Source organism: Pagrus pagrus (assembly GCF_965226575.1).
Source record: "Pagrus pagrus genome assembly, chromosome: 12".
Classification (NCBI taxonomy): Eukaryota; Metazoa; Chordata; class Actinopteri; order Spariformes; family Sparidae; genus Pagrus; species Pagrus pagrus.
The window spans coordinates 16240943-16256923 of NC_140196.1; the positions used below are offsets into that span (position 1 = coordinate 16240943).

General features: G+C 40.0%; 1 protein-coding gene across 1 annotated transcript; it reads left to right on the top strand.

The window, feature by feature from the left end:
- The first annotated feature begins 766 nt into the window (after window positions 1-766).
- Window positions 767-15450, top strand: LOC311267017 (noelin-3-like). Its single transcript, XM_084369804.1, has 6 exons — window positions 767-1307; window positions 5386-5529; window positions 6778-6933; window positions 9345-9564; window positions 10360-10466; window positions 13060-15450. Exons 1-6 carry the CDS (start codon window positions 1239-1241, stop codon window positions 13735-13737), a joined length of 1374 nt encoding a protein of 457 aa, XP_084225930.1. The 5' UTR covers window positions 767-1238; the 3' UTR covers window positions 13738-15450.
- The last annotated feature ends 531 nt before the right edge of the window (window positions 15451-15981 follow it).

A 15981-nucleotide genomic window follows, 5' to 3' on the forward strand; every position in this document is an offset into this window, starting at 1 on the left:
CTTAACCACAAAGTGACTTCACTTGAGCCAGTTTATCAGATCACATGCAGCTTCTTCTGGAGCCACGAAAGGTTTTATACCACCTTTTATCTAGTAGTGCTTCCCAAAACTTATAAGCACACTTTTATGAGTCAAATTGGTTAAATGATGAATTCATTCATTATTATTTTTTTAAATCGCAAAATTCATTTTAAAATATAATTTTAGATAAAACATTTTTTGTTTTCTAATTTATGTATCCGCCAATTATACCCCATCTCACAATTCACCTGTCCAGTTTAACATTTACGTCCCATCTCAGGATGCTTTCAACAACAAAAAAATAAAATAAAATAAAAAATCCTACGAAATCCTGCCCACAAAACAACAACAAGAGCTCTGATTGGCCAGACTCTTGTTAACACTAGCTGCTAGCCAATCAGAGCTCCAGCCACTGGACTTTAACTGGTTTAACGTTGACTTATCATTTGGTATTTTTTATCATTTATTTCCATCACTCTTATCTCACATCAAAGTTAACTATTTTCCTTTTTTTTTTATCTAGGCACAAATGAACTTCCATATAACATATACCACATGCTAAATATATATATAACACACGAGCTGCTAAATGTTTTGGTGAACATTTAATTAATGATAAGCCTCCAAAGGTAAACGTTTGATATCATAGTATCCTCGCGCTCTCTCTCTCTCTGTCCCTCTCTCTCTCTCTCTCTCTGTGCGCGTGCACTCCCGCACAAAAACGCAGCCGCGGCGGCGGCTCTGGTCTCGCGCGCCTCTGTCTGCTATTTCCTGCTGAATACTGCCAGCTGCAACTTTTGTCCCCGCACAGCTGCCGGTGGTTCCTCCTCCAGTCCTCACTCACAACAAGCTGGATTCATTACAAGTGGAGAGGGGCAGCTGGGTGATGTCACATCCGTGAAGAAGAAGCAGAAGAAGCAGAAGAAGGATCCCTAAATCCTTGACAGCAGCGAGGATTTTCGCCGCATGCATGCCCACAAACTTTTTTTCCCCCTCTTTGCAGTGACGAGGTTTCTCTCCGCTGCCCACATGGCGTGCGTAACGGGGACGAGTGGATGGATGTGCCCCCCTCCTCCCTCCCAGGAAGCCGCGGTTTTTCACCAGCGCGTAGTGGACGAGGTGGCGTGATCCCGCGGGCGGAAAAACTTGCGTGAGAATTGTTGTTTCCTTCCCGGAAAAAAAAAAAAAAAAAAAGCGTCGAAGCAGCAGCCGGCAGAATGTGGTCGCTGTCCGTGGTCCTGAACCCGCTGCTGTTCCTGCTGCTGTTCGGACACTGCCCTTCAGTGGTGAGTTCACTGCCCTCCCGTCTCACCTCTCAAAGACAAGGAATAGGATAAACTTGAGCCGAGTGTGGCGTTCAATGTCATTGTTGTAAAGTTCAGTTTGATTTTGAGGGAGGGGGGGCTGTCTTTAATTTGGGTGGAGCACTGCACAATGGTTGGTGAGTGACCGGCAACAGAGAAATGAGTCATTTCAGTTTCCAGGCGTGTTTCCAGCAACAGGAATATGCAAAAGTATTTGTAAAAAAAAAAAATTCTAATTAAAGAACCTGCGTTTAAAATACTGGATTCAAAGTGTCGGTAGAGGGAGAGGAACCCTCACGGCACTCATGTTTATTGCTTACATCAACCTCATAGCACTGATATTGATCCTGGAGGACTGCCAGGCATATAACTCACTTTTTAAGAGAGTTCAATCATTGTAAAAAATAAATACATAAATTAAAGAAACAGTGCTGCTGTGACTTATGTCCGAATCCCCTCTCTGACAGAAGGAAGCTGCCTTAAACATCTTCATACAGGCATATTCTCTCTCTCTCACTCTGTTAAACTGACTTTAACTGAAAGGATTCATTCATTTTTGATGCAGTCCTGTCAAATAATTTGCTTCTTCTCTCTGTTGGTGTACCTGCACCGTTCTCTGTTTGTTTGAAAGAATGTGATGTGATTCATCCTGCCTGGTTTTAAGGCTTCCGGAGTGGGAATGCATTTGGGAGCATTATCGCAAATTAGGAGGAGCAGCTTGCAGATCACCGAGCCATTTGGACAAGAACAATGGTCGATTAGGTCCATCCCACCCGTGCAGGGTACAATCCCCTGCGCCAGTGTCTTGATTGCAAAGCAGTGTCCTCACATACTATCACCTTGCCATGATTGAAAATTGTTTGCAGAATGAGTCTTTCTCATTTGCCCACAAAGGCAGGAAATGTTTACAGGCTAAGTCAATTCTGGGAACTGTAGAGAGATCTGTCAGAAAGTCTAAATGAACGGCGAGAACAAAGGGGGAAGCAGCTGTCTGGATTATTTAATGAGAGAAAAACTCTTTGTGTAGAGTTCCTCGCAGGAAGAAAAAAAAAAAAGCCGAGTTGGAGAGTGCATCTGGCTTGGCTGAGCTACAGATTCATTTTAATATGAGGAAATGTGAGAGTGAGAAGAGGGGAGAGGATGTGCGTCACTCAAGAGACAGAGGAGAAAGAGCATTTTAACAGATTAGTGAAAGTTGCTCCGTTTTAGGAGTCTTTTATCCCCTTCAGCTATGATGCCATGAGAGAGAGGCAGATTTCAGCGACAGTCACCCAGCATCTCTAATCATTTCTACTACGACGTACCACACATGACCTCGAGACATTTCAATGCACTGCCACTTTTTCTCCTGCTGCTTTTCAGTGTAGTTTTCATGAAATGCACACCAGGCATTCAGAGTTCAGAGGTGGCACATAATTAGGATCAGATTGACATAATCTGCTACTTTCGTGGCTTCTGTCTGAGCATCAGGGCATCGGTAGAATCAGCTTTCATTTCAAGATCACAAACTTTACCAGCAACCAATAGCAGTGGACAAAGATCAGGGCTGCAGAGCTTTGATAATACCTGAAACAATTTTCTGACAATCTGATAACGGCAACATAAGAGAGTTGTGCTGGGGGAAAGAATGAAAGCTCAGGAGATTGATAGCACAGCACATGTATTTTTTTATTTTTTGACTTCAAGATAAGACAAGCTGATGTGGCAGAGGTGTCAGATGTTCAGAAACTAAAACAGCAAGAGTCGTAAGTAGGGCTGGGCAGTATATACGGTATATATCGTTATCGAGACACAACAAGACTATATATATTCTTACATATATGTCTCAGATGATATGGCATAAGTGTTGTCTTTTCCTAGTTTTAAAGGCTGTATTACAGTAAAGTGATGTCATTTTATGAACTTAGACTGTTCTACTTGTTCTAATACTCGCCTTTACCCACTTACTCATGATATCCGCATTACTGATGATTATTTATCAGAAATCTCATCGTGTTAGTAGTTTGTGAAAGCACCAATAGTCTTCCATACAATATTGTTGCAACATTTATGAAGAGCATTTGAGGAGATTTCAAAATATCGAGGTATATATAGTCTATCGCGATATGGCCTAAAAGTATTGTGGTATTATTTTGATGTCATGTCGCTCAGCTCTAGATGTAAGTAACACACATTCTGAATCACAACATACAAATTAAATTTGGGCCTCAACTAACGACTAATCTGCTAATTTTTTTCTCAACTGATCGATTAGTTGTTTCCGATATGCGTCGACAAGAAAACTTTTTTTAGTGATACAAATGCAGAAAAGGTTGCTTGGGGTGAATTATAACTATTAGAGCCTGACAGATGTGCAGTTTTTGGGGCTGATGTCGATACTGATATTAGGGTGTAAAAAAATTCAGATATGGATATATCAGCTGATAAACACATATTTTAACGTCTAAAATGTCGTCAGTGCACTGAAACCTCACAATAAATTGTATAATCATAAATCACCCATAGCTTCTTTTTCTGCATTGTGTTCTTTAAAACCAAAAAAGTTTTCATTGCGGCCAATATCGACACATATACGCCAAACCCGATATATCTGGTAATATCGGCCAACAGATGTATCAGTCGGGCTCTAATTATTTTCAATTAAATTTACTTTTTCAGTGCAAGTTTATTGTTTAACTTTAAGATATCCTGTCTCCATTACATGCATTTGCCACAAGCGTTTCATAACAACATGGAAATTACAAAAAATGTGTCTATATCAGCCAATAAATTGATATCAGAAGTTTTAACTCACAGGTATCGGTATTGGCATCGGCCCCAGAAATCAAGTATCAGTCGGGCTCTATTTAGAGTGTTACCCATTAAACACAGGTTTCCTAGAGACTAAGATGACGTCCTCGTGTCTTGTTTTGTCTGCAACCTTTTCAATCTTAAAATAGGGCTTTTTATGGCAGTGATACAGCATATACTGGTATGTTCAGGTTTTACCTAAAAAGCGGTGTCTCAGTAAGTACAAAATGGTGAGTCAAAGACTGAGCTCTCTCCTTGGTGTGACGTCTTCGCCTGCTCAGAGGGGACGTGATCTTTCATGGCTGATTCAAAACACTCTTTAAACTGTTCAGGCTGACAGGGGAGGATGAATGGGAGAAAAGGAAAGGATGCCTGCACTATTAAAAGCAGGGCACTTTTAACTTTTAAATCCACAAGCGTTAAAAAGCTGACGCGTGCCAAAGTTCACATGTCTCACATGTTATTCTGCGGCCGGATTGAGTTTTAGAATGTAAAACACAATCCAAATAATAGCTGGTTGCCGGCCAAAGATGCTGGTAGTGTGGACAGATTTACCATCGGCAGTCAAAGGTGGCCAGTGTTTGGCTGGAGGCTTGTGTTAATTTCCCGTGCTGACAGTAAACACCACTGTTGTTCAAATACGGATGCTATTTGCCTGTCTGATGGCTATCAACTTCTCCAGCACTTCAGGACAATTTGATCACCATTCGGAGCAAAACCAGCTTTTACTGTGTACACTCTGACATAAGTTGATGGTGCTGCATTAAAATATGCCGCATTGGCTTATGATGCATAACTTTATATTCTTTAAGCTTTATACTCAGGAGCTGCGGAGCATATTGAATGTAATAAAGAGCGGGAAAAGCTCCCACAAATCAGGTTTATCTGCGTCTCCCAGCAGGACTTTCAGTTAAGGCGTTGGCGAAGAGAAACAGTGGAATTTCAGCACTCGGGTTATTCATCAAGGCCAGGAAACGCTATTTATTGTAGAAGAGGAAATTCACTGGAGACCATGTGGAGGAATATCTTACAGCAAAAGCACTTTCAAAGGCCAGACTTTTTATAAGTCAGTGGAATTGGTTGGTGTCAAAGCATTGGGGGCATAAGGCAGAAGAATGGGCGACCCGTGAGGAAAGAAATAAGAAGACATAACCGCTGTGTGCCGCAGTTTCATGGCAGTGATATCATCAGAGTTGAATTTATTTAGTGCGTCTGTCTGGAGGTGTGTGAGCTGTGTATTCACCGCTGCGCCTGTTGTTTCTGTATGCAGACCATCCGGCCAAAGGAGGGGTGGCAGGTGTACAGCTCAGCTCAGGATGCAGATGGGCGTTGCATCTGCACAGTGGTGGCACCTGAACAGAATCTGTGCTCCAGGGATGCCAAAGGCAGGCAGCTCCGTCAGCTCCTGGAGAAGGTATGCGCACGCATTTCTGTTTACGTGACAGCACACAGACGCGCCCTCTTAACACACACGTTTTACTGTAAGCACACCTAAATCCATACAGCCTTCATTGATTTATATCATTATTCATGCTTCTTTGTTGCTCAAATCCCTTGAGAGATTGCACCAGCCGGGTCCACAACCCTGTTTTCCACTTCTGCATTTATTACATGGATGACATCAGCTGGATGGTTGCTTGTAAGAGATGAGAACGCTCTCCTTCTCACCTTAACAGAACTGTTATTATTAACTGTGTTGCTGCTTGTTTTTTTTTTTTGCCAAAAAAACATTCAAGGCCGTTGTTAATGTTTCAAGCACTTTAAGAATTTGATTAGGACTCTTGTGGAAAAGTGAACAATTACCAGAAAATCATCTTTTCAAGGACTTGAATTTTCAGCACCTCGTTTGCATTCTGAGTTGATCTAATACAAAAACATCCAACATTGTGGGTTTAAGTAGAAACATGACTTCTAATTCCATATGATTTTTTTTTTTTTCTCCCGTGACAGCAGTGATTTAATGCATTATCAACAAACAAACAAAAAACACAGCGCTAGAGTTACTTTCCTCAATTAGTATGCCATATAAGGGAACATTTCTCTAGCCTACATTTTAATGTTATATGCCAAAGGGTGTTCTCTGTCAGTTATTGAGGCCTTTGACACTAATGTACTAAGCTGCCGCAGGGCTGCAATGAGGCCATTTCAGGATCCCTCTACCCGAGCCAGAAAAGTATGCAGAACACAATGTGTGAGTGTTATGCCACTTTGCTAGTGATGTGCCTCACTAGTGTTGGTTAGTTACAATTAGAGCCAAAGAGAGAAGAGAGAGAAAGGAGCACATTTCTTCTTGTCCACATGCCCCATAAACCCAGTGAGCTTTTGTTGAACCAGAGAGAGACACTGGAATGTTTCTGTGTCAAACGTGGACTCTGAAGTATGTTTTCAAACCAAGCAGATTCATTTAAACATTTAAACATTTAAAAAAACAGGCAAATAACTGATAAAATATAAGTCCCATGTCCATGTCAAATCCATTCAAAGCTCTATTCAGCTCACACATGGATGGTTAAAAGACAATCCCGTTGGAGGTCAAAGTGTTGATTTGTTCCTTGGGAAGTTTGGAGCATGGCAGGCCTACCGAACGGCTGAACACGGAGGACATTTTAATCTGTCGGTGGACGGAAAAATCAATGCTGCGCTGTTTCATTCTTTTCAAAAGGTGCAGAACATGTCGCAGTCAATCGAGGTGCTGAACCTGCGGACGCAGAGGGACTTTCAGTATATCATGAGGATGGAGAGTCAGATCAAAGGGCTGCGGTCAAAGTTCCGACAGATCGAATCGGACAGGAAGACGCTCGTCAACAAAAACTTTCAGGTACATTTTTTGTTTGATGTTGAACTTTGGAAGAAACATCACAGGGAAAGGCTGCAAAATTATCTCCTCTAAAGATACCTGAGAAGCATCTGAATTGATAAACTTTCACTCCTGATGAGATCGATTCGGGTCTACCACTGCCCAGCCAAGGACGGAACTGTCTGAGAAGCTAGACAGGCTGTGAAAGCAGCATCCGACATGGATTCTTAAAGCTAGTGAGAGTGACAAGATCTGATAGTTGCATGAAGCATTTCCATTATCCGTTTGTTAACCACAAGAATAGTGAACTTTTTACAGCAGTAATAGACGACACCTATATGTTAAACAGCACCGAGTTATGATGTGTAGTTTTCACTCATATAATCTCAGCTGTTATGTGAGGTTATGGCTGCCTCTTCTTGTCAAAAACCTGATTCTTTAGGTTGACAGAAATAGATTCTGATGTTAGAATTGAATCCACAGTAAAGAGAATAAAAAGAAAAACAGAATGACACAAAGTAATACCCTGGCAGGTATCTTCAATATTGTTATTCATGGAGGAGAACTCAGAAGAGAGATTTCCACATAATGACACTGACATTGCACAGCAATAATAACAAGAGCAATTACTATAATAATCATTACTATTATCATCCATCAGTGGGATTTGTTTGGGTCTTATGAGAGCGTATCCCTGCTCCTTTAGTAGGAGCTCTGCTCTTCCTTATCATTAAGGTGTTACACAGACAATCTTTCCTACAAATATTAAAAAGAAAAACAAAATAAACACAATTATACAATGTAAGTGCAGGAATCTACATTTTGTGTATAAGAGAGGAACGGTGACTTTGTATTTACCAACCATCCACCCACGACTACAAGAAGATGCATTTATAGCAGTATCTATATTTTTGACATCTATCTGCCCATCCAGGGGTGTAATGTAACCGAGTACCTTTATGTGAGTACTGTATTTATGTAAAGGTAAATATCGCACTTTTGAGCCCACTACATTTATCTGGGAGCTTCAGTTACTATTTAATTTTAAGATCGCAATTTTTCTTACTCTACCCAATGAAAACCATTTATCTCCAAATTTGGTTATTTTGATTTAATTTAATTTTTGATTTCATTCTTACATTTAACTATTTAAAAAACTGTTGGAAAATGCAGACAAAAATCTTCACAGTAGCTGCTTAGTTAAACGAATGCTGCAACGCTGTTTTGCTGTGAAGCTCCAGAAATGTTTCCTGGATTCCAAAACCTTACTCGACTTTTGAACGGCATGGAGGTGACCAAAAGTTAATTTAAAAATCAATCAATAATTTAATTTATCGACCATTTATCTCATGCGTTATAGCTTATATATTGATTTATTTTGTCTTCTATAAATATGTACTACTCCCAGCACCTGCTTACCCCTCACCATACATTTCTACATATATACATATACATACATACACATATATACATACATATAGATATATACACATACATACATATACATACATTTATACTGTACACACATATATACATGCATATACATACACACATATACATATATACACATACATATTTTTTATCCTCTGGTAGAGGACCCCAGCTTGAGGATGACACAGATACCACCCCACCAGGGTGAGAAGTACAATAACCATCATAACCACCTAGTGAATTTAAAAGCCCTTCTTCAACTCCACATTCAAACTGTTCTACAGTTTTACCCCAAGAACTGACTTTAATGTAAGAAGAATGAGTTAGTGTGATCCCGATATCCAACATTATGAACCAACCATATGACTCTTTTCTGAAGTATAGAGAGTGATTGCAGTGAATTTTATTATGTGTTGCCCCAAACCTCCACACAATAACTTAAATACGGTAAACCAGTGAACAGTAGAGAAAATGGAGAGATTTGTGATCCAGAACATGTTTGGCTTTACTCAGTGCTGAAATGCTTCTTGACAGTTTGGCTTGTACATGATTTATGTGAGTTTTCCAGCCGATGCTGTCATCTATTGTCACCCCAAGAAATTTGTACTCTGGTGAATTTTTCCTTTAAATAAAAAGTAGCAATATAGCATCGGGAAAATACTCCATTTCAAGTAAAAGTCCTGCATTCAAAACTTTCATTTTTGGGTGAACTTTCCTTTAAGCAAACAATCTGAGCTCCTTCCACCACTGTGCCCATCTATATGAGTCTTAGAATCGTTATTTTCTTACACAGGTGAAAACTAGTGCCAAAGGGAGGAGGTAATATGCTTCATTTTTTTCTGAATCTTATACAGTCTACTGCCTGAGTGAAAGATCTTTGTGCCCTAGAGAAAAACCCAGAAACAGCTATATTCGAAAAAAAAAACTGATCTCTTCCTGCCCGATTTAGAGATTTGTTAAGACAGCCATCTTTGCAGCAGTGTATTCTCTGTGTTTTCCAGGAGCTAAAGGGAAAAATGGAGTCCCTGCAGCCGCTGATCCCCGTCCTGGAGCAATACAAGACAGACGCCAAGCTCATCTCCCAGTTCAAAGAGGAGATCAGGAACCTGTCTGGCGTGTTGATGGGCATCCAGGAAGAAATGGGAGCCTACGACTACGAGGAGCTGCAACAGAGGGTCTTAAACCTGGAAAATCGGCTCCGCAACTGTATGAACAAGCTCAGTAAGTCCACCGCAGAAAAAGCTGATCCAGGCCTGGTGACCCTAGATTATGCAGCGGTACAGGGATCATGGGCACAATTCTTGCAGCTACCAGCAGATTGGCATTTTAGATACAGAGCAGGAAGACAGAGTGGAACTGCTACAAGAGGCAGAAATAATGTTGTGGCTTGATTCTATTTGCAGATACAAAGAACAATTTTCTTTGCTCCACCCACTTTGATTTAACTCATCTAATAAAATCAATTCTGCCTCCAGAGCAGCTTTGCCTCCTATAAAGGTTTGCATGACTAAACTCCAATTTACCGACTGCCAGGTTATCAACACAGAAGGCGCCTGTCAAAGTGTCAACGTAAATAGCTAACATGTGAATGCTAATGGGATGTGGCTGGAAATCTGTCTGAGCTCGAGATGATTACTTGAGCATTCATTGTGCACGAGCTTTGATTTATTTGGTAAAATAGCAGTTAAATACTTAATAGGGAACTTGCAAGCTTGCGTGCAAGTGATAGCCTGCTGTCATTTGGCACAATTAAAGTGTCTGGCAAGATGAATTAAGTGCAGCTCAAGTACTTCAAATATTAAACCATGTTGGATAAATGTTAACCCAGCTCTGATTGTGGCAGTTTCTTCGGTTATCCACAGTATTTCTATAATAGCATGTGGTCAGAACAGAACAGTCCAAATATAGAACTGTATCCATTTTTTTAGGGGTTTTTTTTCCATCAAAACATTGCTTTGGCTTTATCATGTGGACTCTGTGCTGTGTGTGACCGGAGCTGTGTGATGTGTTTCGCAGCATGTGGCAAGCTAATGAAGATCACTGGGCCGCTGACAGTGAAAACTTCAGGGACCAGATTCGGAGCCTGGATGACCGACCCACAGGCGCCCCCCAAAAACAACAGGGTGAGCGGAGTTAATTTGCTTTGCTGTATGTTTCAAGCCTTTGAAGCAACAGCAAGCGGTTTAATGAGTTACACGCAACTGATTCCCTCCTGTAGTCCCGGGCGGATAGATGATGTCAAATTACAACATTTTTCTATCTAAAGCCTTTTTTTTCGTACTCCTGACGGCTGAGATCAAACTTAGAACTTGATGTCTCTTGCTGAACATTTTGACGTACATGAGGCAGTTTTATTATTTTATCTGAATGTGGGTACACATGAAACTCACAAGAAAAACTTGAAACTTAAAACACTAATGTGTTTTACCACAGGGCCTTCATCAGCGTGTGTTGCAGAGTAGGTAAAAGCACAGCCTTTACATACACCACAAATGGGCTGATGCTTTATCAATTATCCAATGAGCACTAGACACATTAATGGATAGCCTTTGAAAGATGCTGCACTTTCAACACAGACATTTCAAAATAAAAATGCAGCAAACTGTGACTTAAAGGATAAGTTCACCCAAAAATATAAATTCTGTCATTATCTATTCACCCCCCTGCCGATGGAAAGTCGGGTGAGGTTTCGTATTCCATGAAACAGCATTCTCCAAAACAGCTGAAGTAAACGGGGACTTGAAAAGATGTAATTTACACCCTTTTTAAACTGAAAACTTCTCTTTAACTACCAAGCTAATAGCGTTAGCATGCACCTGTCTGAAGTGGGTGCTTGAGCTCGACAATGGTGCGTCAATGGTGTAAATGGTCATCTTTTATCAAATCAATTTCTGATATCAGGGCTTTCTGAAGACTTGGATTACACCAGACAAGCTGTAAAGAGCCCTTTTAAGTTTTTTTTCCAGTGTTGTCAAGTCCCCATCTACTTTAGTTGTTAAGGCGAACACTCCAACACCGTTTTGCTGTGAAGCTCCAGAAATGTTTTGTGGACTACAAAACCTTACCTGACTTTCCATCATCATTTTCAAAACTCCTTCATCCTCCTTTGTCCATGTGTGCTATAAAAGTATCAATCTTCTTTTTTCCCTTTGCCTTACGCTGACACTGACACACTTTGCTGTGTTATCAACTGTCATTCAGTGTAGCAGCATGAAGCAGGAGTTTGCATTGTGTCAGCCGACTACTTGTACGTGAACAGAAAAAAACACGTACAAACACATAAAAACATAAAAGACACCCAGTCTACTTATCAAAACATTGCCTTTCATAGCAGCTGTTGAGCAGCGGTCAAAATCTCCACAGTGGATCTTAAACCCCTCAGTCAATATCAAAATCAGACTAAATAAATAAGAAAACTCTTTCCTACTAAAAGTCTGATATTATGCTAATCTTCAGGTTTGGTAGTCTACTAGAAAATGTTTACATGCTTTTGTTCATATTACACATTATTTTTCTCATGCTGTCCATTGCTGCAGACCCTCTACTCACTCTCTGTCATAACGCTCAGTTTTAGTGCCCGTCTCTTTAAAAATGCCCAGTCTGCTCTGATTGGTCATCTCTCACAGTCCCGAGCAGGGGACACACCGTGTTTCCACATAAGCTCTGCCGGCGTTTTTGCTACCACAGCCATGCTGGGGCTGTGGCTAAAGGCAGTGACTGTATAGCAGTGATATCACAACCTTACAGAAGTCCTGACAACTTGTTTGAAGGCACAGTTTCTGAATATGTGTGTATTTCTGCACGGATTGAACATTTACGATACTCCGACAGTATTTATCTTGCACACACACCTGCTTTATAATCAAAGACAGGACATCTTACTTTGTACCAATCGGGACCTGTAAAAACTCAGAAATACTAAAACCCTTTTTTATCCCACTCTCTTTTAGTTATTTCCAACCCTATGTGATTTGACCCTGTGCCAGTGGCACCAAAATAGCTGCAGGAGATTTGCTGTTTAATGGATCCAAAATAAAACCAAAATAGCTGGAGCATTCATTATTTTTACCACCGAAAGGCTTACGGGGAGTTACGGGCAGTGTTAAACATGGCGGCGCAGTGGAAAAATGTACAGAGTTCAAGTAACTTATGGACTGTTTTGTTCATGTTTCTACATTTAGAAATATTTTTGGATCAATGTTTTCTGTAGTATTGTTTTTTTACACAATTGCAATACAAATTTATTGGCTTGCATAATAGGATATGAAGCATTTGAAGATAATTCTGTTGCAAAGTTCAAAGTTGAATAACTATAAAAACGACAAGACAACTATTCATCCCACTCAGTATTCTGTGATTGTTAAATCCAAAAAGCCTCTTCTTGATCCTGAAGAATGTTAAAGTCGCCCTCTCTGTCAAAAGGTTTGACCTTTTCAGTACCAACAAAAGGAGAATAAAAGTCAGTGAAAGTTTGACCCCGAACAAATGTGTGGCCACCGGTTGTTTTCACATCCCCTTTGAATGTCATGTTTTCGATATTGTTCTCAGGAATATATTATCATGTAGGTGTTTTCATATCTTTTGTTGTACAGGGGATTTTTTTTTATAATTTCAGAGCACAGAAAGAGAACTATAACTATAACTAACTATATTAGTTTTATAGCTGGCGAGGTTCTTGTGACTAAACATCACAGGCATGTCTTTATTTCTCCTCAGGTGTGGTACATGGACAGCTACACAAACAACAAGATAGTGAAAGAGTTCAAATCCATCGCTGACTTTGTGGCAGGAGTCGAGTCGAGAACCTACAATCTGCCCTTCAAATGGGCCGGAACCAACCACGTGGTGTACAATGGCTCTCTGTACTACAACAAGATGCAGAGCAACATCATAGTGAGGTACAGCTTCGAGACGGGCCGCGTGGTCACCCAGAGGGCTCTGGAGTCGGCCGGCTTCCACAACGTTTACCCCTACACCTGGGGGGGCTTTTCTGACATCGACCTGATGGCAGACGAGCTGGGCCTGTGGGCGGTGTACGCGACCAACCAGAACGCCGGGAACATCGTCATCAGCCAGCTGAACCCCGACACGCTCCAGATCCTGAACACATGGAACACAGAATACTCAAAGAGGAATGCCGGCGAGTCTTTTATGATCTGTGGGACACTCTACATCACCAACTCCCACCTGACCGGCGCCAAGGTGTACTATGCTTACTCCACGAAAACCTCCACATACGAGTATACAGACATTCCCTTTCATAACCAGTACTTCCACATGTCTATGTTGGACTACAACGCCAGGGACCGCGCCCTCTACGGCTGGAACAACGGCCACCAGGTGCTGTTTAATGTCACACTTTTCCACATCATTAAAACTGAGGACGATTCTTAAGCAGACGATCATACTGTACACGTGAAAGAAATTGTGAAAACATGATAAATGGATGGTTGCGCTTGAATGTTCTCATGAATTTTATTTATCTATTTATTTATTTATTTGGCAACACTTCTTATTTATTAGGGAATACATTAATCATTAACTAGTTGCTTATAAGCATGCAAACTGACAGGCCGTTTTCCCTCAGTAACGTCCTAATTAAAGCTTTATGATAGTAACTAAGGAAGTACATGAATTACTATCTTAATATGATTCGCTCTGTGTGGGCCTTAAAAGGTGGTAGTGCCACAAGAACAGCCATTCTTCCTGAATAACACTCGATAAATACAGTCTATTCCAGTAGATTTCAAAACTTTTGTGCCCACCTGTATGCATATCCACGCAAAATAGCCTCTAAAACAGGTGTTACCTAATCACTCCGTACATTTATTTTTATCCACTAATGACAAATAGAATTTGACAAGACGACAATATTACACATTAAATATTTATTTTCCAAATGATTCAAGAAAAATGTTAACTTTGTAAAATTACATAAAAGCAGCAACACACTCATCAAACAGACAGGTCACAAACATTAAAAAGGTCAACTGTTTAACACAAAAAAGTGATCCATTCCAATGTTCAGCCAGGGCCGATAATCAGTCTACCCCTAAGAGAGTATGGTACCAATGTGCATGCTTATAAGCAACTAATTAATGGGTAATATTTTTACCTTAATCTTAAGTCATTTATTTATGTAATTTATCTGATTAGTTTTGGCCATTTTAAATACATTTAATCACCATTTTCCCTCTTTTCACATGAGTTTTAATTAAGATATTGTCCATATGGAAATATGACACTTTCTCCAGAAAAGAAAATGAATGACAGCACAACGTTAAAACAAATTTGGTGCATTAAGAGCAGATTGCACGTTACACATTCAATTAAATAATGGCCCTTTTACTGAGCAACTTTTGGAAACACTGAACAATGAACTTCCAGTAATTTCTGCAGCTCCTTTTTCTCTCAGAGAGAAAAGCTTTTCCGAAATGAAGTCTTCACATTTGTGATGGTTTTCTCATTTAGAACTGCATTTATTCATGCCCCGTAATTTATTCATATTTTGACTGTATTCACTAATTGTTCATTTTGTTTCTATTCTTTCCTCGCCACTTATTCATCATCATCTGCTAATTTATTCCTGCTTTTCACTGCCTCCATTTAGCTTTCAATTTGTCTTTGTACTTTTCCTTTCAAAAGTTTTTGCACTTGACCTTGTACAAGACAATGAGAAATGTGGTGAACCATAATGCACCTGTGTAGTTACTGTACTTGGCTTTTCTGTGTCTATGAAGATTCTCAGTCATCCAGGTCATGGGGTGTCTTCGAGTACTAAGCATCTGCTTGCCTTTTACTTAGTACTTTGAGATCTCAGCTTTTTTGTAACTTCATCAACAGTTTGTATGCCTTATACAGTGCAGTACGTTCTGTAAGCCCGGGATAACAGCTCATGTGCATGAATGTTGGCTATCCTAATAGCATTTTTACTGTAACTGTATATCTGTGTATTTTGTATCTGCACAACATCCCATTCCCCTCCTCTCTCGCTATATTAATGGTAAAGATCCATTTATACAGACAGCAGTAGATTAATTTAATAAACATTCATTTGTGTAAATAAGAAGTTATACATAACCAAAATAAAAGTATTGTTTTCATTAAGTCAGTGTGCTCTGTGTATTTGTGCTCTGCAAACGAAAAAGAAACACTGAAATACCTCGAATGTGAAGAAGCATTGCATTGATTTGATTTATTGTGGCGTCACTTTAAATCCATAGAACTGAGGACAACAATGTTTTTCTGCCAAAAAAGACTTATTTCATTGTCCTCTAAAAGGACAAAGAGACCAAGGTTTCTCCACATTCCCTGCACTACCTTTACTTGTTTTACATCAGTGTCAGAACTTTTATCACATTAACAGATATCTTACGGTAACTTTCAATAAGGAGGAGGACAGCATCTTTGAGCCATAAATATCACTTTGTACTCCATGACAACAGCTCGTAAAAGCTTCAGGCTTTAGTTTGACTGGATTCTGTTGAAGAACATCAGAGTATACTGGCCTGCGTCACAATGCTGCTCTGTCTAATAAGGCTTGAAAGCATACATACCAATATTGACGGTGGACTTCATTGGCAGCCGTTACACAATAAGTTAATGTATTTTTATTTAATTGTGTAAGAAATAACAAGG

What these genes read in the sequence shown, in the direction of transcription:
- LOC311267017 (XM_084369804.1), top strand. Translation starts at nt 1,239, where the DNA reads ATGTGGTCGCTGTCCGTGGTCCTGAACCCGCTGCTGTTCCTGCTGCTG. An exon ending in TCGGACACTGCCCTTCAGTG is followed by an intron (nt 1,308 to 5,385) that starts GTGAGTTCACTG and finishes TTCTGTATGCAG; the next exon opens with ACCATCCGGCCAAAGGAGGG. An exon ending in TCGTCAACAAAAACTTTCAG is followed by an intron (nt 6,934 to 9,344) that starts GTACATTTTTTG and finishes TGTGTTTTCCAG; the next exon opens with GAGCTAAAGGGAAAAATGGA.